The sequence below is a fragment of the Neltuma alba genome, unplaced genomic scaffold (genome assembly GCF_004799145.2).
Source record: "Neltuma alba isolate B1F8T4 unplaced genomic scaffold, ASM479914v2 tig00011322_pilon, whole genome shotgun sequence".
In the NCBI taxonomy this organism is placed as follows: Eukaryota; Viridiplantae; Streptophyta; class Magnoliopsida; order Fabales; family Fabaceae; genus Neltuma; species Neltuma alba.
Genome location: NW_021636029.1, coordinates 85,166 through 109,564, shown reverse-complemented (window position 1 = coordinate 109,564; position 24,399 = coordinate 85,166). Strand labels below are relative to the sequence as shown.

Here is a 24,399-nt window from a genome sequence, read left to right as displayed (position 1 = left end):
AGTCAAGAAATAGGTCAGAATTCTCTACATATAATTTACTTTGTAGATTGTTTTATTAAGGTAGGAATAGCTCAGTATGAGAAGATCACCTAGTGTGGCTCCTTCGAGCTGCAATCCTATCTTCTTCTCAAGTGCATCTTTGCCGGATTTGGAAACATCCAATATATTGGTCATTCGCAATAATACAAAAAGATGCCTAGTTGTTGTAGAGGACCCAGGGCTCTTCTTCGGGGATAGACTGGAGAGTATAAACTCCATCAGCTCTTTTTGTTCTGCCTCTACAGCTACGGACAAGGACGAGAATGATTACGACATTACTGACCTTTGACTCAGTCTTAAAGCACTTGAAACGTAGTTGAAACGTAGTTCTTTGCATAATACATGAGGCAACTCTCTGTATATCTGGGGTGGCTTGAGCGAATAAGAGAGGAAAGCTTGCTTAGATATGGTGTTAAAAAACAGAACACAATTTAAACAAAGTAAGAGCCATACCCATTGTTCAGGAACAACATTATACCCACAGACGAAATCACTTGAACAAACAGCAACACAGAGAAATCATATACACAGTTTCTTAAACCTCATACCAATGGGTTCAACAAACAAATCAAAACAGAGCACCCGCAAAAACTGACCACAGAAGCATTTAAAATGAAATATTTACTCGGTTAAACTCAAATGCAGAATATAACCCTAATGTGATGACTTTTTCGAACAGGATGCCAGATGAAGACGAGGGAACTTTCAATCAATATTATTTACAGGCTCATCTTTCTTTGAAAATTGTAGCACTTACCTTTCAACACAAATGGTTCGAACACAATGCTAAACAACGGTTTACGGAATCTTCGTCACCTTTCAAGGGAGAGAAGTAAACAAAAATTACTCGTACAACTTCTTCCCACGATAGCCGTTGGTTAACCCACTCGTTTGACGACGGCCACGTTAGTAATCACCAGCACCAAGGGAGTCCTCTTGACTTAGCCCTTTCCCTTATGTTTTTTCTTCAAGCATCTGTGCGCGTGGGTGTGTTTGGCTCTATTGTCAGTGCATTTAGCATCTTTTGGTGGTTTTTTTTTTTTTCCTTTCAACTTTAATACGTACAGGTCATCAAGACACATATGAGCGCCCTATGTGCCCACCTCATCAATTTATCAGCGTTAATGTCATCTCATAAGAATTTAACAGTGTCAAGAAGCTAATAACCAACAGTATGAAACGGACATAATTTCATAAACCAATATCACATGTTTGAAATTCTACAAACTAGTATCAAAATAGACCTAAATTTAGGGGACTAAAATTTGTATTAACCCTATTTTTAATAGACACTTTGTAACTTTGTTTTTTAATAAGTGCATCTATCATGGGATTCTAACCTTAGAATATTATATTATGAGAGACTAGTCTCTTTTACAAAACCTAACTTATTGATAATGCCGGTAGTTTATTTGAAATTTTTAATTTTTTTATTTTTCCCCCAGAAAAATTGTATGCTTAGTGCTTTAACTCGAGACCATTAATTTAGGCCACATCCTTCTCTTAGTCGTGTAACCTAGTTTTTAGCTTACATAATAGATTTTAAATTTGATATTATCTATAAGATTATTTTTATAATATTTATTTTAACCCTTCGATAATTATGCAATTTTACACACATATAATCAAATTTGCATATTAAAAGAGAAGAACAAAACAGTCCAAATCCCTTCCAACAAGTAAAAAAATAGGAAAAATCCCAAAAAAAGTTCTTGGAATATGGGAAATTCCAGATTGGGTCCTGGAATTTCAGAAATGACAGAATGGGTCAGTGACCCAATGTGTCATTTGTCAAATTAAGAGGAATTGACAACTTTACCCTCATTTGCATTCATTCACTACAATGATTTAAGGAATCACCATAAGGGTTTAAGTGTTACCTAGATTCGTGTAACGAATAACTACTCACTTTTTCATAGTCAGGTGTTTTGTTATTAATTACAACTAATTTTGTAATCACTAGAACAATATAAGCATTACCTAGATTTGTATAGAGAATAACTACTCATTTTTCATATATAGTCAGGTATCTTATTATTGTCAGGTACCTTATTATTAACTACAACTAATCTTGTAATCACTAGAACAGTGTAAGCGTTACCTAGATTTGTTTAGAGAATAACTACTCATTTTTACTTAGTCAGGGGCAAAATTGTCATTCGCCTTAATTTCACAAATGACAGATTGGGTTAATGACCCATTCTGTCATTTTCGAAATTTAAAGACCCAATCTAGGATTTTGTATATTTCAAGAGCTTTTTCTGAGATTTTCCCAAATAAATATACCTTGCTGTAAAATTTATAAGAAATCATATTATTTACAATTATATTGTTCAATTATTTTGACATCCGACTTTGATTTTATGATGAGAAATTTATTGGATGTGACAAGCTAATCAGCACAGTTATGTTTGTTATTACTTTGTATGCGCTGAGAAGCTTCTCTATGGGTGAATTGGAGAAAGCACAGGTTTGTATTTTCCTAGCGACAACAAAATCGCACTTATCTTAAACTTATCTTTCGGTCTTATAAATGAATGATTAAAACATCCCTATATGATATTAGAGTCAAATCTTTCTCATACCATGTTCATACTATTAGCAGATTTCGCAGCATTAAGTGCTTCTCCGAAAGACCAATATTTTGGATGAACATATTTTTCACCAAATGAAAATGAATATACCAGAACGACAAAGATTAAAGTTGATGATATATGATGAAGAGAAAGCATTTAACCATACCCACACAAGTTCCACTATTGGCTAAAATTTCACTGTGCTGCAAGTTATTTTTCCTGCTATCAGCATCTTGTCATAGCCACAGTGAAGTACAGATTCCACTGTTAACTAAGTTACAGCGACTAAGTCACTTGCTCAACATTTTTTATCCACCGAAGAATATAAAAAGAAAAAGTAACAGGACCTAAGAATACACAATACGCCTCTATCCATCCCCCCAACATCTATATGTATTTGGTTTCTTGCTGTACTTCCTCATCCTGTTAGCCTGCTGAAACTGCCTGTATGATCACAAATATTGCTCCTGTATCCTTGCCCGGTTCTCCTCCCACCACAACCTCGCGTGCATTTCTCCAAACCTTTCTCGGCTGCATCAAAATAATGTACAAAGCTAACTAAAGTTTAAATTATCATGATTATGCATGATGCTGATTACTTTTAAAGATATTAATGTGATCACTGCTATGATGATTCTTAATTGTTCTGCCAAATACAAGTAATATGCCATGGAAAGAACAGCCAAAACGACAAAAAATGTTTAAGGTGGAGTCACTATTTACATCCCAAGGAAGGAATGTAATCATCCAAAAGCACTAATAACAAGTCCACAACATGGACCTGTTGCCATTTTGTGTACAGGAACTTGTCATTGCATTATGCTCTTGTGGGACTTTTTAATAATTACATTCCTTTCTTGGGACCTCAAAGTTATTCTCCCAGTGTTTAACCACCCAGGTAATGGATTTGTATACCTGAACCGGACACGCCTGAGTTCTCTGGCACCCCCTGGCAGTGCTCTGATGGTGATGTATACTCCTGGTTCATCCTGTTCAACCCATTCAGTCTCCATATCACTGGCATTGCTGAGTGAAAGCTCACCCGACTGGTCTCCCTCTCTTGATGAACTAGTCCTCACAGAACCATCTAAGGATGATGTTTCAGTCTTTGCTCCACTGATGCCAGAAAGTTTAGGTGTCGAAGCTAAGCCACTTGTTTCATAGCATGGGCGTTGTAGCATTGTGTGGTGAAGATCCAGTGAATCCGATGAAGAGTATCCCATTCCCATTTGGCGGTGAAGAAGATGATGGGGTGGACGCTCTTTGTTAAGAGGAGGCGTGACAGGGCTGTCCCTAACAGATTCAATCTTCGAGCTCTGGGGGAAAAATGGAGGTTCTTTAATTACAATGTAAACATTATCATTCTAGCTAATTCCCTAACATACAAGATTTCCCACCAACCGCTAGAGTAAACACATAAGGCAACAATCTAGTACCACAATTAACAGGGTCTGTTACAGGAAGCTGAAGTTCACTCACTTCCCAATCATTCAAGATCGAGGTACTATCCTTTTTTATGGATATCACAATTAGAAATGGCTTCGAGCTTTGCATGAAACTAAATGCCTTAAGGCATTTGTTTACTCATTCATCAAAATACAGAATGGTGAATGCTCACCTCATCCTCGGATCTCGGTGGGGTTGGCAGAGGACCTACTTGTTCATTGAACCTTTGAACGTTGTATAACTCCATGACCTTGTCATAATTCTCAGCCCACCACCTCTGAGCTTGCCATTTATTAAACATTTCCCGGCTGATCAAATTTATAAAATGATAATTAGTAATCCACCACTGAACAAAAAAAAAAAAATCAACTGAGATTAGGTATTTCTTTGCATAAATTTCTAAGCCTCATTAATCAGCTTGAAGACCCACTACCTAGGGTCAATAGATGACCAATACTCAATAAAAGTTACCACTTAAATCATCGTTATGGATCATGTCATACCCTAAAACTTTCAAGGAGGATAGAAGAGCCAAAAGGTAAAACAACAAACTTCTAGATGTTGATCCTTTAAAAGCACCCCAAAAAAGAAAAATTGCTTGCTCTTCCAAATCATTCAAACAGTACTTGAATTAAGTTCTCATCTCTATTCAATTATTTCACGCCATGAGTGCTACTGTGGTACAAAACCAACCAGGCCTCTCTCTCTTTTTTTTCTTTTTGCATAGCTTCCTTTACTTTTTCTTGTCCTCTTTCTTTTCTTCTTTACTTTTTCTTTTCGTGGGCAGAAAAGAGTGAGTTTAAATCACCACGGCTAGAAGATAACAAAGCTTTTTGCTTTTTCCCATTTCTACTACAATAATTCTAGAATGACTTACTGATAATTGAACAAAGCCAAAGCCACACCAAGAAGTTACTATGCAAACAAGACAGCTTCTGCTAGTGCAGAATCTGAACAGGCTTTAAAAGCATGTGATCATCACTCTCAAACAAACTTGTCCTCAATCGCAAGATCAACAAGAGAAAGTTTATAAAGTACCGCAAAGGACAAAGTTACACTACTTATTAAAAGCTAGTTCGCCTCTAAGGGATCCCAAGGCATGTGATAAGCCAATAAAAACACTTCACAGATATTGGACACGTAGAACATCAAAACATAAGCAAATGTAGATGTTGAGTAAATATCAGTCCCTCAAAAAATTTCACCAGGCACTACCATCAATTTAGTACTTCAAATTAATTACCAACATATCAATCGACATTTTAAGACGTACATCAAATAGATCATTCGTTAACTTAACAGAGTTGCCTATGTAACCCAACATGCCCTCAGATGGAATATCAGTGACTGACTTGGTCATTTGCCATAGCTTTGAGTCTGCTCCTAACAAGCTCTGCTTCAAAATGGTAAGCTTCTTATGCTAATAAATAAACTCGTTTTTTATTTTTCCGCGTGAAAACTCGCCAAGTCAGCCATATATTTCCAAACAGGTCGAGATACTGAATCATGCTGTCAATTCTAATAAAATTTTGCTCTCAGAACTGACATCAACATCTTTTTGATATACTTCCTCAAAAATCAGTTAATGATAATTGGGAACTGATACGGATAGATTGTTTATGATATAAAGTTTAATTTGAAGTACAGGACGTTGGCCCAAAAAAAAAAAAATTTTAAGCCTAGGACAACAAACAGCAAGACAATGTACCTGAACCGTATTCGTTTCAGATCATTCCCACCTTGAGGCAACGAAACGAAAGTGATAAGCACACCAGGCTCTACTTGAGCAACCCATTCCTTGGGCTCATCCTCCTCCATGAACACCACCGACTCAGTCCGGCCACTCACCGACGCCGGCGTTCCTTCCCCACTAGAGAGCCCCTTCAGTCTCGCCTCCATCTCCTTTCCCCAAAGCCTGGGGGTTGAGTTGGAGCTACCAGTCCTTTTGTACGCCCAGTGAAATCTCGCTGATTCTGAAGCCATATCAGAATCAGCATAGTTATGGTTCCTGTTACCATTTGAAGATCCTGAACAAGGCTTGCAATTTCTATATGCCCCAGAAGCCTTCACCGCCATGTCCTTGATCTAAACATCAAATTTGTATAAAATCGCCAACAAAAATATATATTGGGTTCAGCACTAGATTGAAATTTCAAGAACTAGAGAATGGAACAGAAACCACTAGCTCCGAAAGTGTGTTTTCGGGTGCCATTAAGAGCTTCAAGAAAAATTAAAAAAACGAAAAAATACATGATTCAAGAGTTGAAATTTTCGGACCACTTAAGAGAATTACCTGCGCTGTGAGGGCCTTAATGGCCTGCTTGGTGCTGGGTGTATCCACAGCTTCTTCGTGCTCATCTTGTTGGGGAAGAGATCTCTTGTCATTAAGCTGCTTGGAACACGCAATGCAGGTCAACATTTCTGATCTCCTTTCTAGAAAAAGATTTTGATATCACCCTTCAGATATCAAAATGATGATTAATGGGTTGCCACGAAGCCAGCTCTCAGTCAAAAAAGGAAAACACTTTAGCAGAGCCAAACAAATTGAAGATCTGGGTCAACTTGATCGAATCGAGAAAACTCCATGGCTGCTCTGAACCAAAGCACTATGCCATTGAAGTTGAAACCAGCAAACCAAAGAGAGAGATGCTGATGAGGGAAAGAGTAATATGATCTATGAAATATTAAAATATACTAATCAAAGGAGTTAAAACTGAAGCATAAAACAGCAATGTCAAAACTTTTCAACGGAGTAGAGGGAGAGAGAGGGACAAGGAGGGACGGAAGACGAACGTTAGGACTTGGGGAATAAAAGATGTAGCAAGTTTCAAGGCGAGATTTGTGAGGGATTTCGGATCGAAACGCCGTAAAAATCAAATTTTCCCCCCTTTCCTTTAGCTGTAGCAGTAAAAATCTCTCTCCTCTTGCTCCTCTCAAATGGCTAACCCCCTATTCAGATTTTGGTTCTCCACAATTTCACTCTAGTGGCTTCCATTTATAGTGCAGGCTGGCTAGGGTGGCCTAGGAGCATGACACTTCAAAAGAATGGAGCTACTGTGCAAATTTGCTTATGTGATGGACTTTGTGAAATGAAAGGAAAAGGAAGGAAGAAAAGAAAAAGACAAGATGTGAGTGAGGTTCTGCATTCCCTCGGCTGATCATTTACATTCTTTCATCTTTATCTTTTATAGGTCACGCAGAGGTCTGCACAGAATCCAAATCCGTAAATTAGGATTAGGCGCATTCTGTATTTACTGGCTTTCTCATGGAAAGGATTAGTATGAATTGAATGGTTTGGATATTGAGTCAGATAAGTTCATGCATGTATTTAATTTTAATTGAAGGTGCTAATAAAATTAATATATTTGTTATTTTATACATTAAAATTTTATATTGAATTTTTTAAAAAAATTGTTACTAAGAAGTGTTATAATTTAACATTTAGATATTTTTTATTATAACTAAGGTATGTGTATGGTGTTTGTTTGGCTAGAAGTTCCGACAATTTAACACTAATATTCAATCTTAATGAGTATTGAATTTAAATTAATTAACTATAAATATATCACCATAGTATTTATTAAGCAAATATATAATTGTTAATAATAATGTGTCAGGATAATGGTTGTACTCCATAATATTTAAAGAAAAAACTATCCCTCAATGATGTTATTTTGTATTGACAATTAAAAAATTAAAAAAAATCTTTGAACTGGACGACTAAGCGCTGGTTCTTCCAATATGATGGGTGAAATTATACACATCTAACATTTCAAAATTTCAAATACTGCAAAAATATGTTATCATTTATTTTTTAAATGTTGTCAATTATTATTAAAATATAATAAATAATACTGATTTGAAATTTTAAAATTTAAAGATATTTTTAAAATTCTCCCTTGTACATAACTCCCCACTTTATGTTATATATAAACTTTGAAACTTTAGAATAAATTTCCTAAATTTTTATATGTATGCGGATACTTTTTTTACTAGTAAATTTGTTGATCATTTATCCGCGCATATATTAAAGTTTAGGAAATTTATATACACAAATCAAAGTACGAAGAGATTATGTACACATAAAAATATAATATTAAAGGGCACATTATTGAATGTTAGGATTTATCCACATAAATTTAAAAGGTCATGTAAATTTATTATTACGTTTTAAAGATCAGAGAAATTATTTGTATATGATTTAAAGTTGAGAGAGGCGTGATGTAATTTGACCTTTTGATAATCATGTAAAGTTCAGAGCAATTTTAACAGTCAAGGTAAAAAAGAAAAGAAGAGCAATTTTAACAGTAGGCCACAAATTGAGTTCGATTTCACTAGTTAATAAAAAATATTTTAAAAAAAGATTATAAAAAATTATACAAAAATATACTCCTCTGGTCCTATTTATAAGACATTTTTTACATATTTTATATAAATCAAGAAAAACCTTAAATTTCAATAACTCTCATTTAAAATACTACTATAACAACTTTCCAATTTTATTCATATTTAATATACATTATATCTCATCTAAACAAAGTCAATATAATAATAAATGAGAGATAAAATTATATATTTATATAAAAAGTTTTTATAAATAGAATTAAAAAACATCTTCACTCTATTTTATAAATAGCACCAGATGGGTATTTATTTACAGATAATGCTGCTGTGTTCTCACACTCCACAATATACATACACCTCTCATTAATAGGCCCACTCCTTTTTAAATGCTCATTATTTCTGTTTTTTTTAATCACTTTCTTAGTTATTCTTTTTATCTTTCTCTTCAGCAGGTCTTGAAATTGTTGTAAAGAATATGTATGGTATGAAAGTTAGATTTTTTTTTTTTTTTAATGTTCTTGCCCTTCACAAGAGAAAGCAATATTGATATTAATATAATATATAAAATTCATTTAAAGTTATAATATCTGAAAAATTATAAATGGTAAACAGAAATATTAATTACAAACTAAAAGTTATATGTAGAACCCAAACGTCTCATTTGCAATGAAAACTCTTAAGTATTTAATTATTCAATTGGTTCTTTTCCATAAGAGACAATTAACTGAATCATGTTAATTACAAAATTGATTAAAATCAATTGAAAACAGTGAGAAACTAAAAAAAAAAAATGGAGACAACCTCAAAATATCTCTCACGAATACAGACAAGTCATAATTGCGACTAATTTTTCAAAATACAATTGTGGAAAACTTAATTAACATTAATTCACTCTGTTTTTTTTTTTTTCCGGGCCAACAACGTTAATTCAGTCTTTTAAAACCATATGACTATTGTTATTCATTTCTTTTCATACTTCACACCCACACTCCCTTCCCTTCCCTTCCCTTCCCTTGTTTCATTATACCTGTCATTTAAGACTCTGCACACAAATTAAGAGATGCAATAAAAATAAGATATTATCGCAAAAATTGTCCCTCATTCAATGCCTCTAAAAATATTATTACCTCCTATCTTTAATATAAGATCTTATTTGATTTTGATTTTAAATATAAGATTCCAATCCACTTTATCTTTCATATTTATGTATTTTTTATAAGATAGTCCTTCTAATAATAGTAATTTAACCAATACATTTAATTAGTAAGAATATTTTAGGAAAGATACTACCTATTTATGACAAATAACTAACTTAGCTTCTTTTGTTAATTTCTTCAAATTAGTCAAATAGCTCTTATAATTAGGACCGGAAGTAGTACAATAATAATAGTAAATTATTCCAAAAATACTTTCCTTAAAAAAGAAGGAGTACTATAATGTGCATGAATGGCATGGTGAGCTTAGTAAGAATAACTCGAGCAGAACTGATTTCAATAACGCGATACGTGCGCCTGGCGAAAAATGGCACTAGCAGAGAAAATGGAGGGGAAGGTGTGGTTGCGTAGGAGCGCCACCCGCGCCACCCTATGAGTGGGCTACAAACAAGGCGCCGCAAAAGGCATTCACATGACAAACATTAAACAGAGACAGATAATAGCACAGACTTGTTTTCGCTTTAGCTCCTTCCATTCCTTCATTCCCTTTCTTCCTTCAGCCCCCCGTGTGCTTCTTTTCTTCCCTTCTTTTTCCTTTTTGTGTTTTTCCTCCAGTTCTCCTTTTATTTTCCTCTAATTTTTATTTATATATCAATATATATTTTCCTGAATCCTCACTTTCCTTTTCTGTCTTTTTCTCACGTAAAAGTAATTTCTCAATTTACTAAAAAGTGAGAATATATCTAACATGCTGAAATATTTTTTTTTAAGTACATTCAACACTTCAAAATATTTTGTGATGCATTTAATACTCTGAGATATTTTTTGCGTGTGTTCAGCATCGTAAAATATTTTTTTCCCTTGGTATTAAATGCACCAAAAAATTATTGTTAGATATTAGATGCAACTAAAAAGAAGATTCTCCGAGTGAATGTGGGGTTTATTTATGCAAAACAGACACCTAAACATGCGCACTATAGGAATATGTTGACTTTGATGGTTTATAATTATAATTAAGGAATGGAATTATTAGTATTAACTGGATTTACGGCAAATGAATCAATTTCTCCTGAACAAGGTTGATGAATCAAACTTTATGGATTAAAAAGAGACTGTGAGAGAGCTGCTCTCAATTGAACTTGATATGATTCATATATTATGATAATATTATATACTACCTCCGGTCCTAATTATAAGACCCAGTTGACCTATTTGAGGAGATTAAGGAAGTAAGTTAAGTTAGTTATTTGTAATAAATAAGTGTTGTCATTCCTAAAATATCCTTGCTAATTAAGTATATTGGCTAGAACTATCATTATTAGAATGATTATCTTGGAAAAAAATGCATAAATATGAGAGACAAAATGGATAGGGGTCTTATAATTAGGACCAAACAAAAAGTCAAACGGGGTCTTATAATAAGGACCGGAGGTAGTATCAAATAAACACATAGAAAGGGAAAAATAACTCATAAATAACTGTTTGGAGAATTAATTACCCAATGATCCTTTAAATTTGAAAACTTTACGACATAAAAATATATAATGATGAATTCAAGGGCGGTGAACAATTAATTCTCTAAACAGCCATATGTGGGCAATTTTTCTTTAAAAAAATTGGATTTGTCTTAAAATTTCAAGGCCCAGCGTCTTAACATTCTAAATTAAATTATGGTGTAAAATTTACAATAAATCTGAAAATTGTATGAAATTTGCGAGGAAAACATTTTATCGTAGAGCAAAAATTCTGTGACATGTTTATTGTAAAATACATTATGAATTTTATTTGGAACAAGTTTTTCCTTTTCGTCTGTTAAAAATCTAAAGAAAAAACTCCAATAGAGTTTCTTCTTAATTAGTATTTGGCATTGTGGAAAAATGACAGAAAAATAATTCATAAATTTTAAAATTTCTAAATGATCACTTAAATAAGTAGAATTTCAGTTTAGATATAAGTGACTAAATTGGGATATATAAATATGCTAAAATAATAATATTGCCCTTTTTTAAAACAAAAAAAAAAAACCAAGCACCTTCACCGGCTAGCCAACAGCTGGTAATTATTTTTTGGGGATTTTTGCAATCATAGTAATAAAATTAACAAGTTCTTTAATACTGCTAACAAGTTTAACATATAGTAGTTAACAACACTTTTTTTTTTTTAAATTCAAAAAGTGATATCTTTAAAACTTCAATAATATAGTTAACAAATTCTGTAATACTATTAATAAGTTGATATAGTAGTTAATAACAATTTTTTTAGGAAATTTAAAAAGTGGTACTACTTTCGGTCCTAATTATAAGACCCAGTTGACTAATTTGAAGAGATTAAGGAAGTAAGTTAAGTTAGTTATTTGTAATAAATAAGTGTTGTCATTCCTAAAATATCCTTACTAATTAAATGTGTTAGCTAGAATTATCATTATTAGAAGGACTATTTTGGAAACAAATGCCTAAATATGAGAGACAAAATGGATTGGGGTCTTATAATTAGGACCAAACTAAAAGTCAAACGGGGTCTTATATTAAGGACCGGAGATAGTATTTTTATAACTTTAGTAACATGGTTAATAAGTTCTTTAATGCTATTAACAAGTTCGATGTAGGAGTTAATAACAGATTTTTCAGGAAATTCAAAAAGTGATATGTTCGCAACTTCAGTAATACAATAAGTCATGTAGCAATATTAACGAGTCTCGTAGTGCTATTAAAAAAATTTCCCTACGAAGGTTAATGTTTTTAATTTAGCTCCCTATAAAAACTGCACATCAAAATTTGTTTCATTTATTAGGCCATTATTATTGTTATGAGAGTTGTTAATGTTAATACATGACTTGTTATTAGAGTTGTTAATGGTATTATAAGAATTGTTAATATCGTTATATAACTTGTTAACAGAACTAATGAAGCTGTAAAAACATTACTTTCTGAAATTCTTAAAAAACTTGTTACCAACTGATATATCAAATTTGTTAATAGCATTATAAAACTTGTTAACTGTGTTATTAAAGTTGTAAAAATGTCATTTTTGATTTTTTTAAAAAACTTGTTTTTAACTGTTATACCGAACTTGTTAATAGCATTAAAAAAATATATTAACTACGTTACTGAATTTATAAAAATTCAAAAAAGAAAAGTGGATCCACTTGGATTTTAGCAGCCGTCAGTGTCATCGGTGCTCTGAGGACTGGCCAAGATGCTTGGTTTTTATTAAAAAAATAAATGACCATATAATTATTTTACTAAATTTTCTTATTTAAATGATCATCTAGGAATTTTGAAATTTAGGAATATTTTTTTGTCTACAAGCATTTTTTTTTAATTATTGTTACCATTATAATAGGGTGCTAATAAGCGGCAAATAAGAACAAGAGAAAAAGGAGCGGTGTGTCCGTCACGTGCGGAGTCAAACAAGTTGTCTCTATTTATTTTGAACTGAACCGAACCCAAAGCCCCAGGCCCCCTGTGTGTTTGCGCGGCTTCTTGTGGCGGCTTCTGATCCTTTTCATGTCACACAGTCATATTTCTTTCAATTATTTCTCTTTCGTACAATTAGGGGCTCACCCACCTATTTATTTCCCCACATGCTCCTTCTTTTTCCTTTAATTTAATTTAAATTCTTTCCAATATTTAACAAAAAAAAAAGTAAATCCATGCCACTTGTTTGGTTATAAGAACATCTCCAAAAGGCCAAAGGCAGGAGTCATTTTGAATTTAAAAGTTAAAAAAAAAAATGAATGACCTTATATTATTTGAAAAGGAAAAAACAGTAATATTTGTCTGATTTCATTGATTGATATCAAGGTCTTCCGAATCTCCATACACGAAATCCTGTGTAAATTATTAGTAAACTCTGATGTGATCCTATAATAAGCCAAGTGGTTATTATTAATTTATTATCATACCATTGTTTCGTTATAATACTAATCCAAATCGTTGAGATCTTACAAATGCAAGTTGTCGTGTAGTACTCTTTCAATCTTTAATATAAGACTCATTTAACTAATTTAATTAGATTAAGAAAGTTAAGTAAGTTAGTTAATTATAAAAAAAGTGACATATTTTTCCTAAAACACTATAATCATCCTTTTTAATACCCTCTCTCCCTCTTTTACTTGATTATAGTTGAGGGAGTATCTATAAGGGTGATTTAGAGAAAATTGATAAATATGAAAAATGGGTCTTGTATTTAGGACTAAAATCAACTCAATAATTAGGTTCTATATTAAGGACCGGAGGAGTATTGTTTTAATTAAAAAATAGTCAATATGAAATAAAATGATGTTTTAGATATTTAATTTGCATTAAAAAATTTAAATGGATGGGGATCTTTTCCTCGCTGAATGTCCGGTGACAAGACGAGATGAGGACATATCTGACCAGCATAAAATATACATGATTACAGTGATTTTAGTATATCAAATTCTATTTTGGAATCAATCAATATCAAATGACGTTATATTTTAAATATTAAATCAACAGTTAAAAATATTTTAGACACATGTAAAACATATATTTGGAATAATATTTATATGTTGATTATATCCCCGGACCTGGATCCTTAAATTGAATTAGAGCTATAACCTTGCTAGCAGGGATTTAGAAAAAATTGGAAATAAATTCGTTATTACAAATTTAATTGATAAATAATTTATAGGATGATTGATTGTATAAGGGAAGACTAATTGCATACAAAGAAAAGTAAGTTGCACAAAAGAAAAATTATTTGGACAAAACATTATTTAGATATAAGAGATTAGTTTGCACATAGGAAAAATAACTTGCATGTAAAAGAATTTTATTTGTATAAAAAAATTGAGTTGCATATCTCACAAAAAACATTATTGTACACAAAAAAAGATATATTGCACATGAAAAAAGTTAAATTACACACAATAGAAACTAAGTTATACAGAATTCTTATGTCTCATTTGCTAATTAAATTTTTAGTGATAGATTTTTCCTCAATTTTTTCCAAGAATTTATAAGCAAGACTGATGAGAGTAGTAAAAAGAGATAGAAGGATACGTGCGAATTGAGAATATTGATGGGAAAAATCCCTCATAAATTTAATCAAAATTCTCACTCTAAATTATTCTTATTGTCTGATTAAAAATCTAAAAATATTCTACTATTTTTCACCAACTGAAAAGATCGTACAAGAAAACATTTGTAAATTGACTTTGTGAGATGCGTCGGTACAAGTTATTCAAAACAAAACTTAAAATGAACCACCTCGCCTGATTATATGCTATTTACAAAGTTACTTCTAATATGTTTTATTAGAATAAAAAATCTTAAATTTTATTAACTTTATTCTAAAATTTAACTATAAACTTTTCCAAAAAAATCTACACAATAGTAAAATAATATATTTATACTAAAAATTTAATGATATAACCTATACATAAGACAAAAAAATCTTACGTCTCCTTCCTCTAAGTATGACCAAGCAAGTAGTATTTTTTTTATTTCCAAATAATGAGTTTCAATTGGAGCTCTTCAAAAATTTGTTCAGTATGCATCTCTTTTGAAAGGATATATCCTCATACCCAAAGATTAAGCCCTTGCTTTTCTGGGATGCCTCGTGTTCCTATCATTTGCATCGCTGAAAAAGAGGAGAAAAGAAAAGGTTAGGGAAAAACAAAGTACTCAACTTCAAAGCATGAAATTGTGAAAATTATATATTATAAAATATTATTTCTTGTTTTCGTATGGTCAATAGAAAACAACAGATACAAGTAACTTGACTTAAATTTTTTTTTTCCCTTCATAATATACAATGTTTTATATGAAGTTGTGGACTGTGGAGCATTAATTTTTTCACCGCGTATTTCTATTTAATCCTTACCCTTTCTAACTAATTAGCCTCTTCTGAATTCTGATGGATGCTTTTATGCTTTTTATTGAAGGTAATTTTGATATTTTACAAAACAAAAACTAATTTTATTAAGTCATGTAAAACTATTATTACTTACTTATAATATAACCTCTTCTTTCTTTTTTCTTTTGCCGGCACGTACTTATAATAGAACTGGAGGAAGCAAGATGCAATAATTAGGAAAACGTGGGGACATTCGTGTACCAAGGAAGGCTTTATAGTTTATATTGGCATGTTTTGTGGTGCGTTTACGTACAATTACGATCCGTGCATTTGTACCTAAAAGTAGGGATTACTTAAGAGTTAATCTTTCTTTTTTGAAAAACAGTAACAAAGATCTTAATTTAATGATGAAGATTGTGAAGAGAAAGCCAAAAAGACGAAAAGTTTTTGTACTGTGGATCTGAGTTCCACAAGGGCCTCAAATTCTGCGATTTTGTCACATTTTGCAAAGGAAGTTCTGATCCAATTTTGCTAATAAAAAAGCCAGCACTTAACTCTTTCCTAAAAGAACCATAATCCCCCTTAATCTTATGCCAAAGCTTTGCATCTATATCCGATTTAAACAGGACAGGTTTACTTTTTCTAAAGTATAATATTCCAACTTTTGTAGAATCTAATTGAGATTGTGTGATTCTTTTCTATTTTCCTAAAGATATACAAATATTCTCTAATATAAAAAAGATGCTGTAAAATTTATTTTCATTTTTTAAAGTTTTTGTAACCAATATATCCAACATTAAAGCATATTAGACTTTGATCAGTTTAGATTCAAGTCAGGTTGGAGCCAAAATAAAGATAATTTTAAACTAAGTCAAACCACAAATAGAAGTAATTTTGTCAAAAATATTTTCTATTTTCGTATAAATTTAAACACGAGATCTTATGTTTAAACAATCATAATTATTTTTATTGGGACCGATATGTGATAATAAAGTTTTTTCCCCTTCTTTAACGAAAATAAAGCCATCTATGATGTGCATTAAAATATGCGCCTGCCTTCAACTTCAATAGGACAACATGGGATGATAGACTAGGGCTTACTTAAGGCACTTTAAGTTCTTGTGAAGAAGAAGGGAAGAATAAAGTGAAAAACAACCCTTTATTTCTTTTTCATGGTGAAAAACACTTTCTTTCTTTGTTTTTTAAAAATTATTTTCATACCAAGCTTTGCTTTGCTTGATTCCATACTTAAATATTTTATGAGAATTCTTACATCCTAAGGCATATTAATATCTTTTAAATCAGATACATCTCAGAATTTGAAGTTATATATAACGCTATTGTTTGGTGATGACTAAACGTGTCACCCTTTTTGTTGATTTGAAACTTACATACAACTCTTAAGGCATTTGCTCTAAATGAAAAAGAAGGATAATCGAAAAATTTTAATTTTTTATCTTTTTAATTGTTTAAATATGCCAGGTTTATTTTCTATCCGCATGTCCCTTCCTCTCGTGTTTAAATATGACAGTATAACTTAATTCAAAAGGCATATTATAGTATTGTCCCAAAAAAGGCATGTTAAAGTAATAAAGTCGGACTTGACTCTACATTTAATCATCCTTTAGCTTTCTTTTTGGTTCATATAGAAATGATTAAATTAATGATTCCATTACTTCATCAAAAAAAAAATAATGATTCCATTTTTAATTATTTGTTATGCCCTGGCTTAATTTTCTTCCAAGGGATAAGTTTCATCCGATCCCCTCAGCTTTAAACTATGCCGATAATTTTTTAAATTTTCAGAATTTGACAATGGACATCCATAATGAATTAATTGATAATAATAGAATATCTTCCTATATAAGTAAAAAATATATTATCAAAAATATTATATTTTCATGCATAAGTTATAACAAAAAAAATTTATAGACAACTTTCAAAAATTAAAAAGTTGTTTGCATATCTTTGTCTTTACTTTATCCTTTTCTTTTTTTTTTTTTCAAAAAACCAAAATGTCAGGCATGAGAATTCTGGCTAGCTTAGAGGGAGGAAAACTCAAACATACGTGTTGGTTTTAAAAGAAATGTATTTATCAACGAGATTAGTTCCAGCAGAAAAAGCTAATTTCTGTTAGAAAGAATATCCATATTTAGTACTCAATACTTATGTCTAGCCTTAAAAAAATGGATTCATGTGAAATAATTGACAAGTATTCTGTTTGGTGGGCTTACTTACTTATCAAAACTTGAAAGTGAGGCAATCATTATAGGGAGATCGAACTGAAGAAGCATATAAATGTAAGCAATTGACCAATTAAGTTAGCGTAGAAGAAAGATTAATTAATAATGATAATAATTTAAATTAATTTGGGTATGAGTGAGGATGAATAAATTGATGAGTAATGATAGCAGTGGACCATAAGGCACATGCCTTGAACCAAAAAGGGGTGGAAAGATATGTGATTGCTTTATGTTATGTACATTTAAGTCTCGAGGATAATTTACATTAAAATTACATTACATAATATATACATATATATATGTATATATTTATATATATAGGAAGAGCATGTGAATGCACGTTGATGTGAGAGCAAAAGAATGATGATAGTACTTTAATTGGGAGCTTCTATCATTTCTGCTCATGATTCAACAAGGAATGAAATTTCCCGAACTAATGATCCAAGATAGGTAAATGATTAATGTTACGTTCGGTTTGGGAAGAAATCATCAAACAAATCATTTAATTTTTCTCAATTTATTACCCTTTCCAAGGATGGTTTCTTTCGTGGATAAGGATGAGCAAAATAGGATTTTTTTAGGGTAAAAATACTGTTAAATGAGCTGACTTCATATTCGTCTAATTACACAAAAGCTGCTTTGTTTATGGTTAAATTTTGGTTCCCGACTCAAATGTTAGGTCTAAATGATTGGTAATGATAACTAAATTGTATACACAACTCAAGTCTCACAAAACGGGTCGTAAAAACCTTCAGTGAATAGTCAAACCGTTCAGTTTAGCTGAACTTTCAAATCACTATATATGTGTGTGTTTTAGTTTTCATGCATTTGCATATTTTTCAGTTCAAGTTCGTATTAATATAAATACTTTCATTTTTAACTCATCCTTGTCAAGGATAGGCCTTGCATTAGTTTTGTTTCCAGAGATATTATTTTAGCCACGAAAATGGAATTAGATTTAAACATGAGTTTTCAGCACATACTTCATTATTGTTCTTCCAAGTCTTATCAATGGATTAACCGTTGAAGTTTCCCCTTTTTTTAAAAAGCCTAAAAAAACAAGTTAATGTGGCGGAGGCAAGTCGTGAACTCTTGGGCAAGAGATGTGGTATCATTATATCAATGGGCCGGACCCAGAAGGCCCACATAATCCTTTCCGGGCTTTAAAGTCGGCTGCGCTTGTATATTGGAATTGAGACCATTAATATAATCCATGTTCGGAGAAGCATTTATATCTAATGACAGTGTCTTGAATAAAATTGTTTTTAATAAGAAGATATTGTCTCTAAAAAAATTGAGATTTTTCATTCAAGTTGGTGATGATAGCGGGGGATTACAATACACACGCCCCAAAAGGAAAAGATAAGCAACGGGTTCTGGCTAGCTTTAATATGAAAAACTGATCTTTTTTCGTTAGATTTAACCCCAATAGTGATATGCGTCTAATTTTATTTAGATACAGGAGATTCTGAGAGAGGAAATGAAAAATAATGCTACCTTGGGAGATTCATTCATTCTCTTGGTTGAGAAGCATACCAGGAGAATTCAATATTGCTTTTGGCAGTTGTCTTTGAATTTTGTGAAAATATTATTTTATATCATATACTGTGCAATAGAGTGGACAGTTTTTGCCTATGTATCCATACGCATCAAGTTATTCATAAGAAATTTTAACTTCTTCGGTCTTCTTTATAAATAGGACTAAAGATGGTATAAATGTAGACTTTTTGAAATTCTTGTATACTTTGGCATGTCAAAATGATGCAATAATATGATTCTGTATGGCCTTAAATCTATTATTTTTATTGATAATTTCATATGTTATTAGTTGATAATATAAATAGAGACAGATTTTGTCAAATCCTCAAAGTGCATGTTTTCATTTGATAAAAAGAATGTTTTTAAATGATGATGTTTTGGACACATATATTTATCTTATGGTTATTATTATCAGCAAAGCTTTCTGCTTGCATTTGATTGGAAAAAAAGATATTACCTCCGGTCCTAATTATAAGAGCTAATTGACTAATTTGAAGAGACTAAAGAAAGAAGTTAAATTAGTTATTTATAATAAATAGGGTTGTCTTTTCTAAAATATCCTTACTAATTAAGTGTAGTGGTTAGAACTACCATTATTAGAAAGACTACTTTGAAAAGAATGAATAAATATGATAAGCAAAGTGGATTAGGATCTTATATTTAGGATTAAAATAAAAGTCAAACAAGGTCTTATATTAAGGACCGGAGGTAGTATAATACTTACTATATATCTCGTTATATTATAATAATTCAATTCTAGCTATTATTTTTATACTATTTTTTATTGGGGAAATCACAAATAAAGACCCTCGAATTAGCAAAATCACTCTATGGTCACCTGAATATGCTAAATTATTATGAGGGACCCGGTCTCAAATTGTAATTATGAAATCATGGCCAAATTACCAAAATACCCCTCTTTAATTTTTTTTTTTAAAAAGAAAGCCACTGCCTCACCGGAATCCGGCCACCGGCGCCAGAGCTCCGGCGGCCGCTTCCGGCCACTGTCGGCGGCCGGACCCCAGCGTCTGGCCGCCGGAGCTCCGGCTCCGGCGCCGGCGGCCGCTTCCGGCGGTCTTCCTTTGTTTTTTTTTGAAACTGTTTTTTTTTTAAAATTGGGGGAAGTGAGGTTGGGGGGATTTGATCCCCCAACTTAATGCTTCCCAAAATAAGGAATGACCATTGAGCCAACAGATTTTTGTTAACATTATGATGCAAAAAAAAAAAAGTTAACTCATTTACTCTTGTTCCAGGTGATAACAACAATACATTTGGAAATAACAAGTTCTGATTGTAAAATAACACGTCTGGAATAAAAATTTAACAATATGTTTTTTTTATAACAATAAATTTTGTTGCAGGCAATAACAACAATACATTTAAAAATAACAAGTTCTGATTATAAAATAACAAGTTTGGGATTAAAATTTAACAACACGTTTTTTTTTATAACAACACACTTTATTTCAAGTGATAACAACAATACATTTAAAAATAACAAGTTCTGATTATAAGATAATAAGTCTGGAATTAAAATTTAACAACATGTTTTTTTATAACAACACACTTTGTTTCAAGTGATAACAACAATACATTTGGAAATAACAAGTTCTGATTATAAAATAACAAGTCTGGAATTAAAATTCAACAGCACCTTTTTTTTATAACAATTAATTATTTTATACTTTTGGAAAATAAATTATTTATAACTTATAAAAAGTACTTGTAATCTATTTAATTTGCTAAAAAAATAATTTTTATCTCCAATTTATAATCAGAACTTGAAGTATAATTTTTTATAGATTAAAAATACTTTTTTATTGTTCAAATTTATAAATAAAATTTAGGGAAAATGGCAACACACTTTTTTAATTTTTTTAAAAATTTTTTTAATCTATATATCTATACAACTTATTATAAATCAAACTACTTCTTATAAATTATAAATAGTACAATTTATTGTGGATTAAAAATACTTTTTGACTGCTTAAATTTATAAATGAAATTTATCTCTAATTTATAATTAAAAATACTATTTTATTCTTTAAATATAAAAACTATTTTTAATATTTAAAGAATGAAATAATATAAAATTTATACTATGATTAGTAAATCAAAAATGCCTTATTATAAATACTTTATAATTTATAAGAAGTAGTTTGATTTATAATGAGTTGTATAGATATACAGACTAAAAAGTATTTTTTTAGAGAAATAAATATATTAAAAATATTTTTTATAAGTTATAAATAATTTATTTTTTAAAAGTATAAAATAATTAATTGTTATAAAAAAACGTGTTGTTAAATTTTAATCCTAGACTTATTATCTTATAATCAGAACTTGTTATTTTTAAATGTATTGTTGTTATCACTTGAAACAAAGTGTATTGTTATAAAAAAAACGTGTTATTAAATTTTAATCCCAAACTTGTTATTTTATAATCAAAACTTGTTATTTTTAAATGTATTGTTGTTATTACCTGCAACAAAATTTATTGTTATAAAAAAAACATATTGTTAAATTTTTATTCCAAACGTGTTATTTTACAATCAGAACTTGTTATTTCCAAATGTATTGTTGTTATCACCTGGAACAAGAGTAAATGAGTTAACTTATATTTTTTTTGCATCATAATGTTAACAAAAATTTGTTGGTTCAATGGTCATTCCTTATTTTGGGAAGCATTAGGTTGGGGGATCAAATCCCCCCAACCTCACTTCCCCCCAATTTAAAGAAAAAAACAGTTTAAAAAAAAAAAACAAAGGAAGACCGCCGGAAGCGGGCGCCGGAGCTCCGACGGCCGGACCCCGGCGTCCGGCCACCGATAGTGGCCGGAAGCGGCCGCCGGAGCTCCGGCGCCGGTGGCCGGATTCCGGTGAGGCAATGGCTTTCTTTTTTAAAAAAAAAATTAAAGAGGGGTATTTTGGTAATTTGGCCATGATTTCATAATTACAATTTGAGACCAGGTCCCTCATAGTAATTTAGCATATTCAGGTGACCATAGAGTGATTTTGCTAATTCGAGGGTCTTTATTTGTGATTTCCCCTTTTTTATTTTAAGGACATGAAAGATATCTTTTCAACTTATATAAAATTAACTTTTTCTGTCTATTTTTCCTCCGTTTCATTCCATTTGTACGTCAAAGGTTGAGAAGTTTTCTTGTTTTTGCTCCCCCCCCCCAAAAAGGGGAAAAAAAAAAACAGACGTTTCTTGTTAGCTTCTTACCTTCCTCAATAGAAATTTCGCGTGAAAAAGAACTGCTTTAAATGAGCCGACATAATATATTGAAATCTGAAATACTTATCTCAAAAATAATTTAAAAAATTATAAAATTTCAAGCAAGCCTTGCTCTTATCTAATTTTTCCAATAGTTATTAATGTTTTTCTAAGTAATTCTTTCTTAGCTTGGATTTATTGTTGTAAGGCAGGGGAATTAAACTCAAGGAAACTGTAAATTAACTTGAAGTCATCAGTCACTAACCCCAGTTTAACGTTTCAGATAAGAGAATAACAACGTATCTTCTTGACTATCAAGTCATAAAGTTGCCCTCTTTTGATGATGAAGACCATCAATCCCTCCTTCCTGGAAATTGCATGGCATCCACAGACATGCCTACTCGTTAATTAGCCTCACTTTTTGACTGAAACTCATAAAGTGGCACACTTTTAACTGAAGAATTAATTACATCCTTCCAGGAAATTACTAAGCCTGTCAAAACATAACCGCGTAGCCTGTTTCTTCTGCCACTCATCTGCGTAGTATATTACTCGTTTTCGTATGATCATTAAAAAACTTAATATATTAAGTAACTTGATCTAAATTTTTTTTCTTCATACTAGACTATGTTTTATGTGGACTGTGGATCATTAATTTTTTCACCAAGTATTTCGCGTTAATCCCAACCCTTCCTAACTAATTAACCTCTTCTTATGGATGCTTTTGTGCTTTTTATTGAAGGTAATTTTGATATTTTACTAAAAAAAAAGCTAATTTTATGAACTCATGTAAAACCATTGTTACGTACTTATAATTAAAATCAAAAGTTGTTACCCTTTTTGTTAATTTGAAACTTATATACAACTCTAAGGCATTTGCTATAAATAAATAAAAATCACAATAAAAAATATTTATTTTTTTAATAGTTTAAATATGCTAAGTTTATTTTCTAACTGCATGTCCCTTCCTCTCGTGTTTATATATGACAATATAACTTAAATCAAGTATTTCCCAGAAAAGGCATGTTAAAGTAGTAAAGTCGGACTTGATTCTACATTTAATCATCATTTAGCTTTCTTTTTAGTTCATATAGAAATGATTAAATTAATGATTCCATTACTTCATAAAAAAATGATTCCATTTTTTTTTTATACCCTGGCTTAATTTTCTTCCAAGGGGCAACTTTCATCGGATCCCCTCAAGTTTAAACTACGCCAATAATTTTTTAAATTTTCAAAGTTTGAAAATAGACACCGATAATGAATTAATTGATAACAAATAACGTATCTTCCTATATAAGTAAAAAAATATATTATCACAAGTATTATATTTTTCACAAGTTATAAAAAAAATTTAAAAAAAAAATTTATAGACAACATTCAAAAATTAAAAAGTTGTTTGCATATCTGTGTCTTTTTTTTTTTTTTTTTTTTGAGTAAAGCATATCTGTGTCTTTACTTTATCTTTTTTCCCGCAAAAACCAAAAAGTTAAGCATAAGAATTCTGGCTAGTTTCGAGGGAGGAAAACTCAAACATACGTGCGTTAGTCTTAAAGGAAGTGTATTTATTAATGAGATTAGGTTTAGTAGAGAGAGTTGATTTCTGTTAGAAGAAATGTCCATATTTAGTATCCAATACCTATGTCTAGCCTGAAAAAAAAAGGATTCATGTGAAATAATTGACAAGTATCCTGTTTGGTGGGCTTACTTAATGATCAAAACTTGAAAGCGGGGCAATCATTACAGGGAGATCAAGCTGAAGAAGCATATAAACGTAAGCAATTGACCAATTAAGTTAGCATAGAAGAGAGATTAATTAATAATGATAATTAGTTAAATTAATTTGGGTATGAGTGAGGATGAATAAATTGATGGATAATTATGGCAGTGGACCATAAGTCACATGCCACAAACGAAAAAGGAATGGAAAGATGTGTGATTGCTTTATGTTGTGTAAGTAAGTCTCGAGGAGAATTTACATTATATACATATATATACATATATATGTATACATAT

The 24,399-nt window shown here is 31.1% G+C and overlaps 1 protein-coding gene across 1 annotated transcript; it reads right to left on the bottom strand.

The window, feature by feature from the left end:
* Positions 1-2,714: 2,714 nt before the first annotated feature.
* LOC114711854 (protein Brevis radix-like 2) lies at positions 2,715-6,830 on the bottom strand. The gene is made up of 5 exons (XM_028896281.1): positions 6,355-6,830; positions 5,770-6,146; positions 4,234-4,369; positions 3,531-3,931; positions 2,715-3,146 (listed from the first exon to the last, which is right to left on the bottom strand). The coding sequence occupies exons 1-5, from the start codon at positions 6,478-6,480 to the stop codon at positions 3,068-3,070; spliced, it is 1,119 nt and encodes a 372-aa protein (XP_028752114.1). The 5' UTR covers positions 6,481-6,830; the 3' UTR covers positions 2,715-3,067.
* Positions 6,831-24,399: the final 17,569 nt, after the last annotated feature.

Bases quoted from the DNA above. Each gene is read 5' to 3' on its own strand.
- LOC114711854 (XM_028896281.1), bottom strand. From the start codon at position 6,480: ATGTTGACCTGCATTGCGTGTTCCAAGCAGCTTAATGACAAGAGATCT. The intron at 4,370-5,769 runs GTACATTGTCTT...AAATTTGATCAG, and splicing joins CTGAAACGAATACGGTTCAG to CCGGGAAATGTTTAATAAAT. The intron at 3,147-3,530 runs GTATACAAATCC...ATTTTGATGCAG, and splicing joins CTCAGGCGTGTCCGGTTCAG to CCGAGAAAGGTTTGGAGAAA.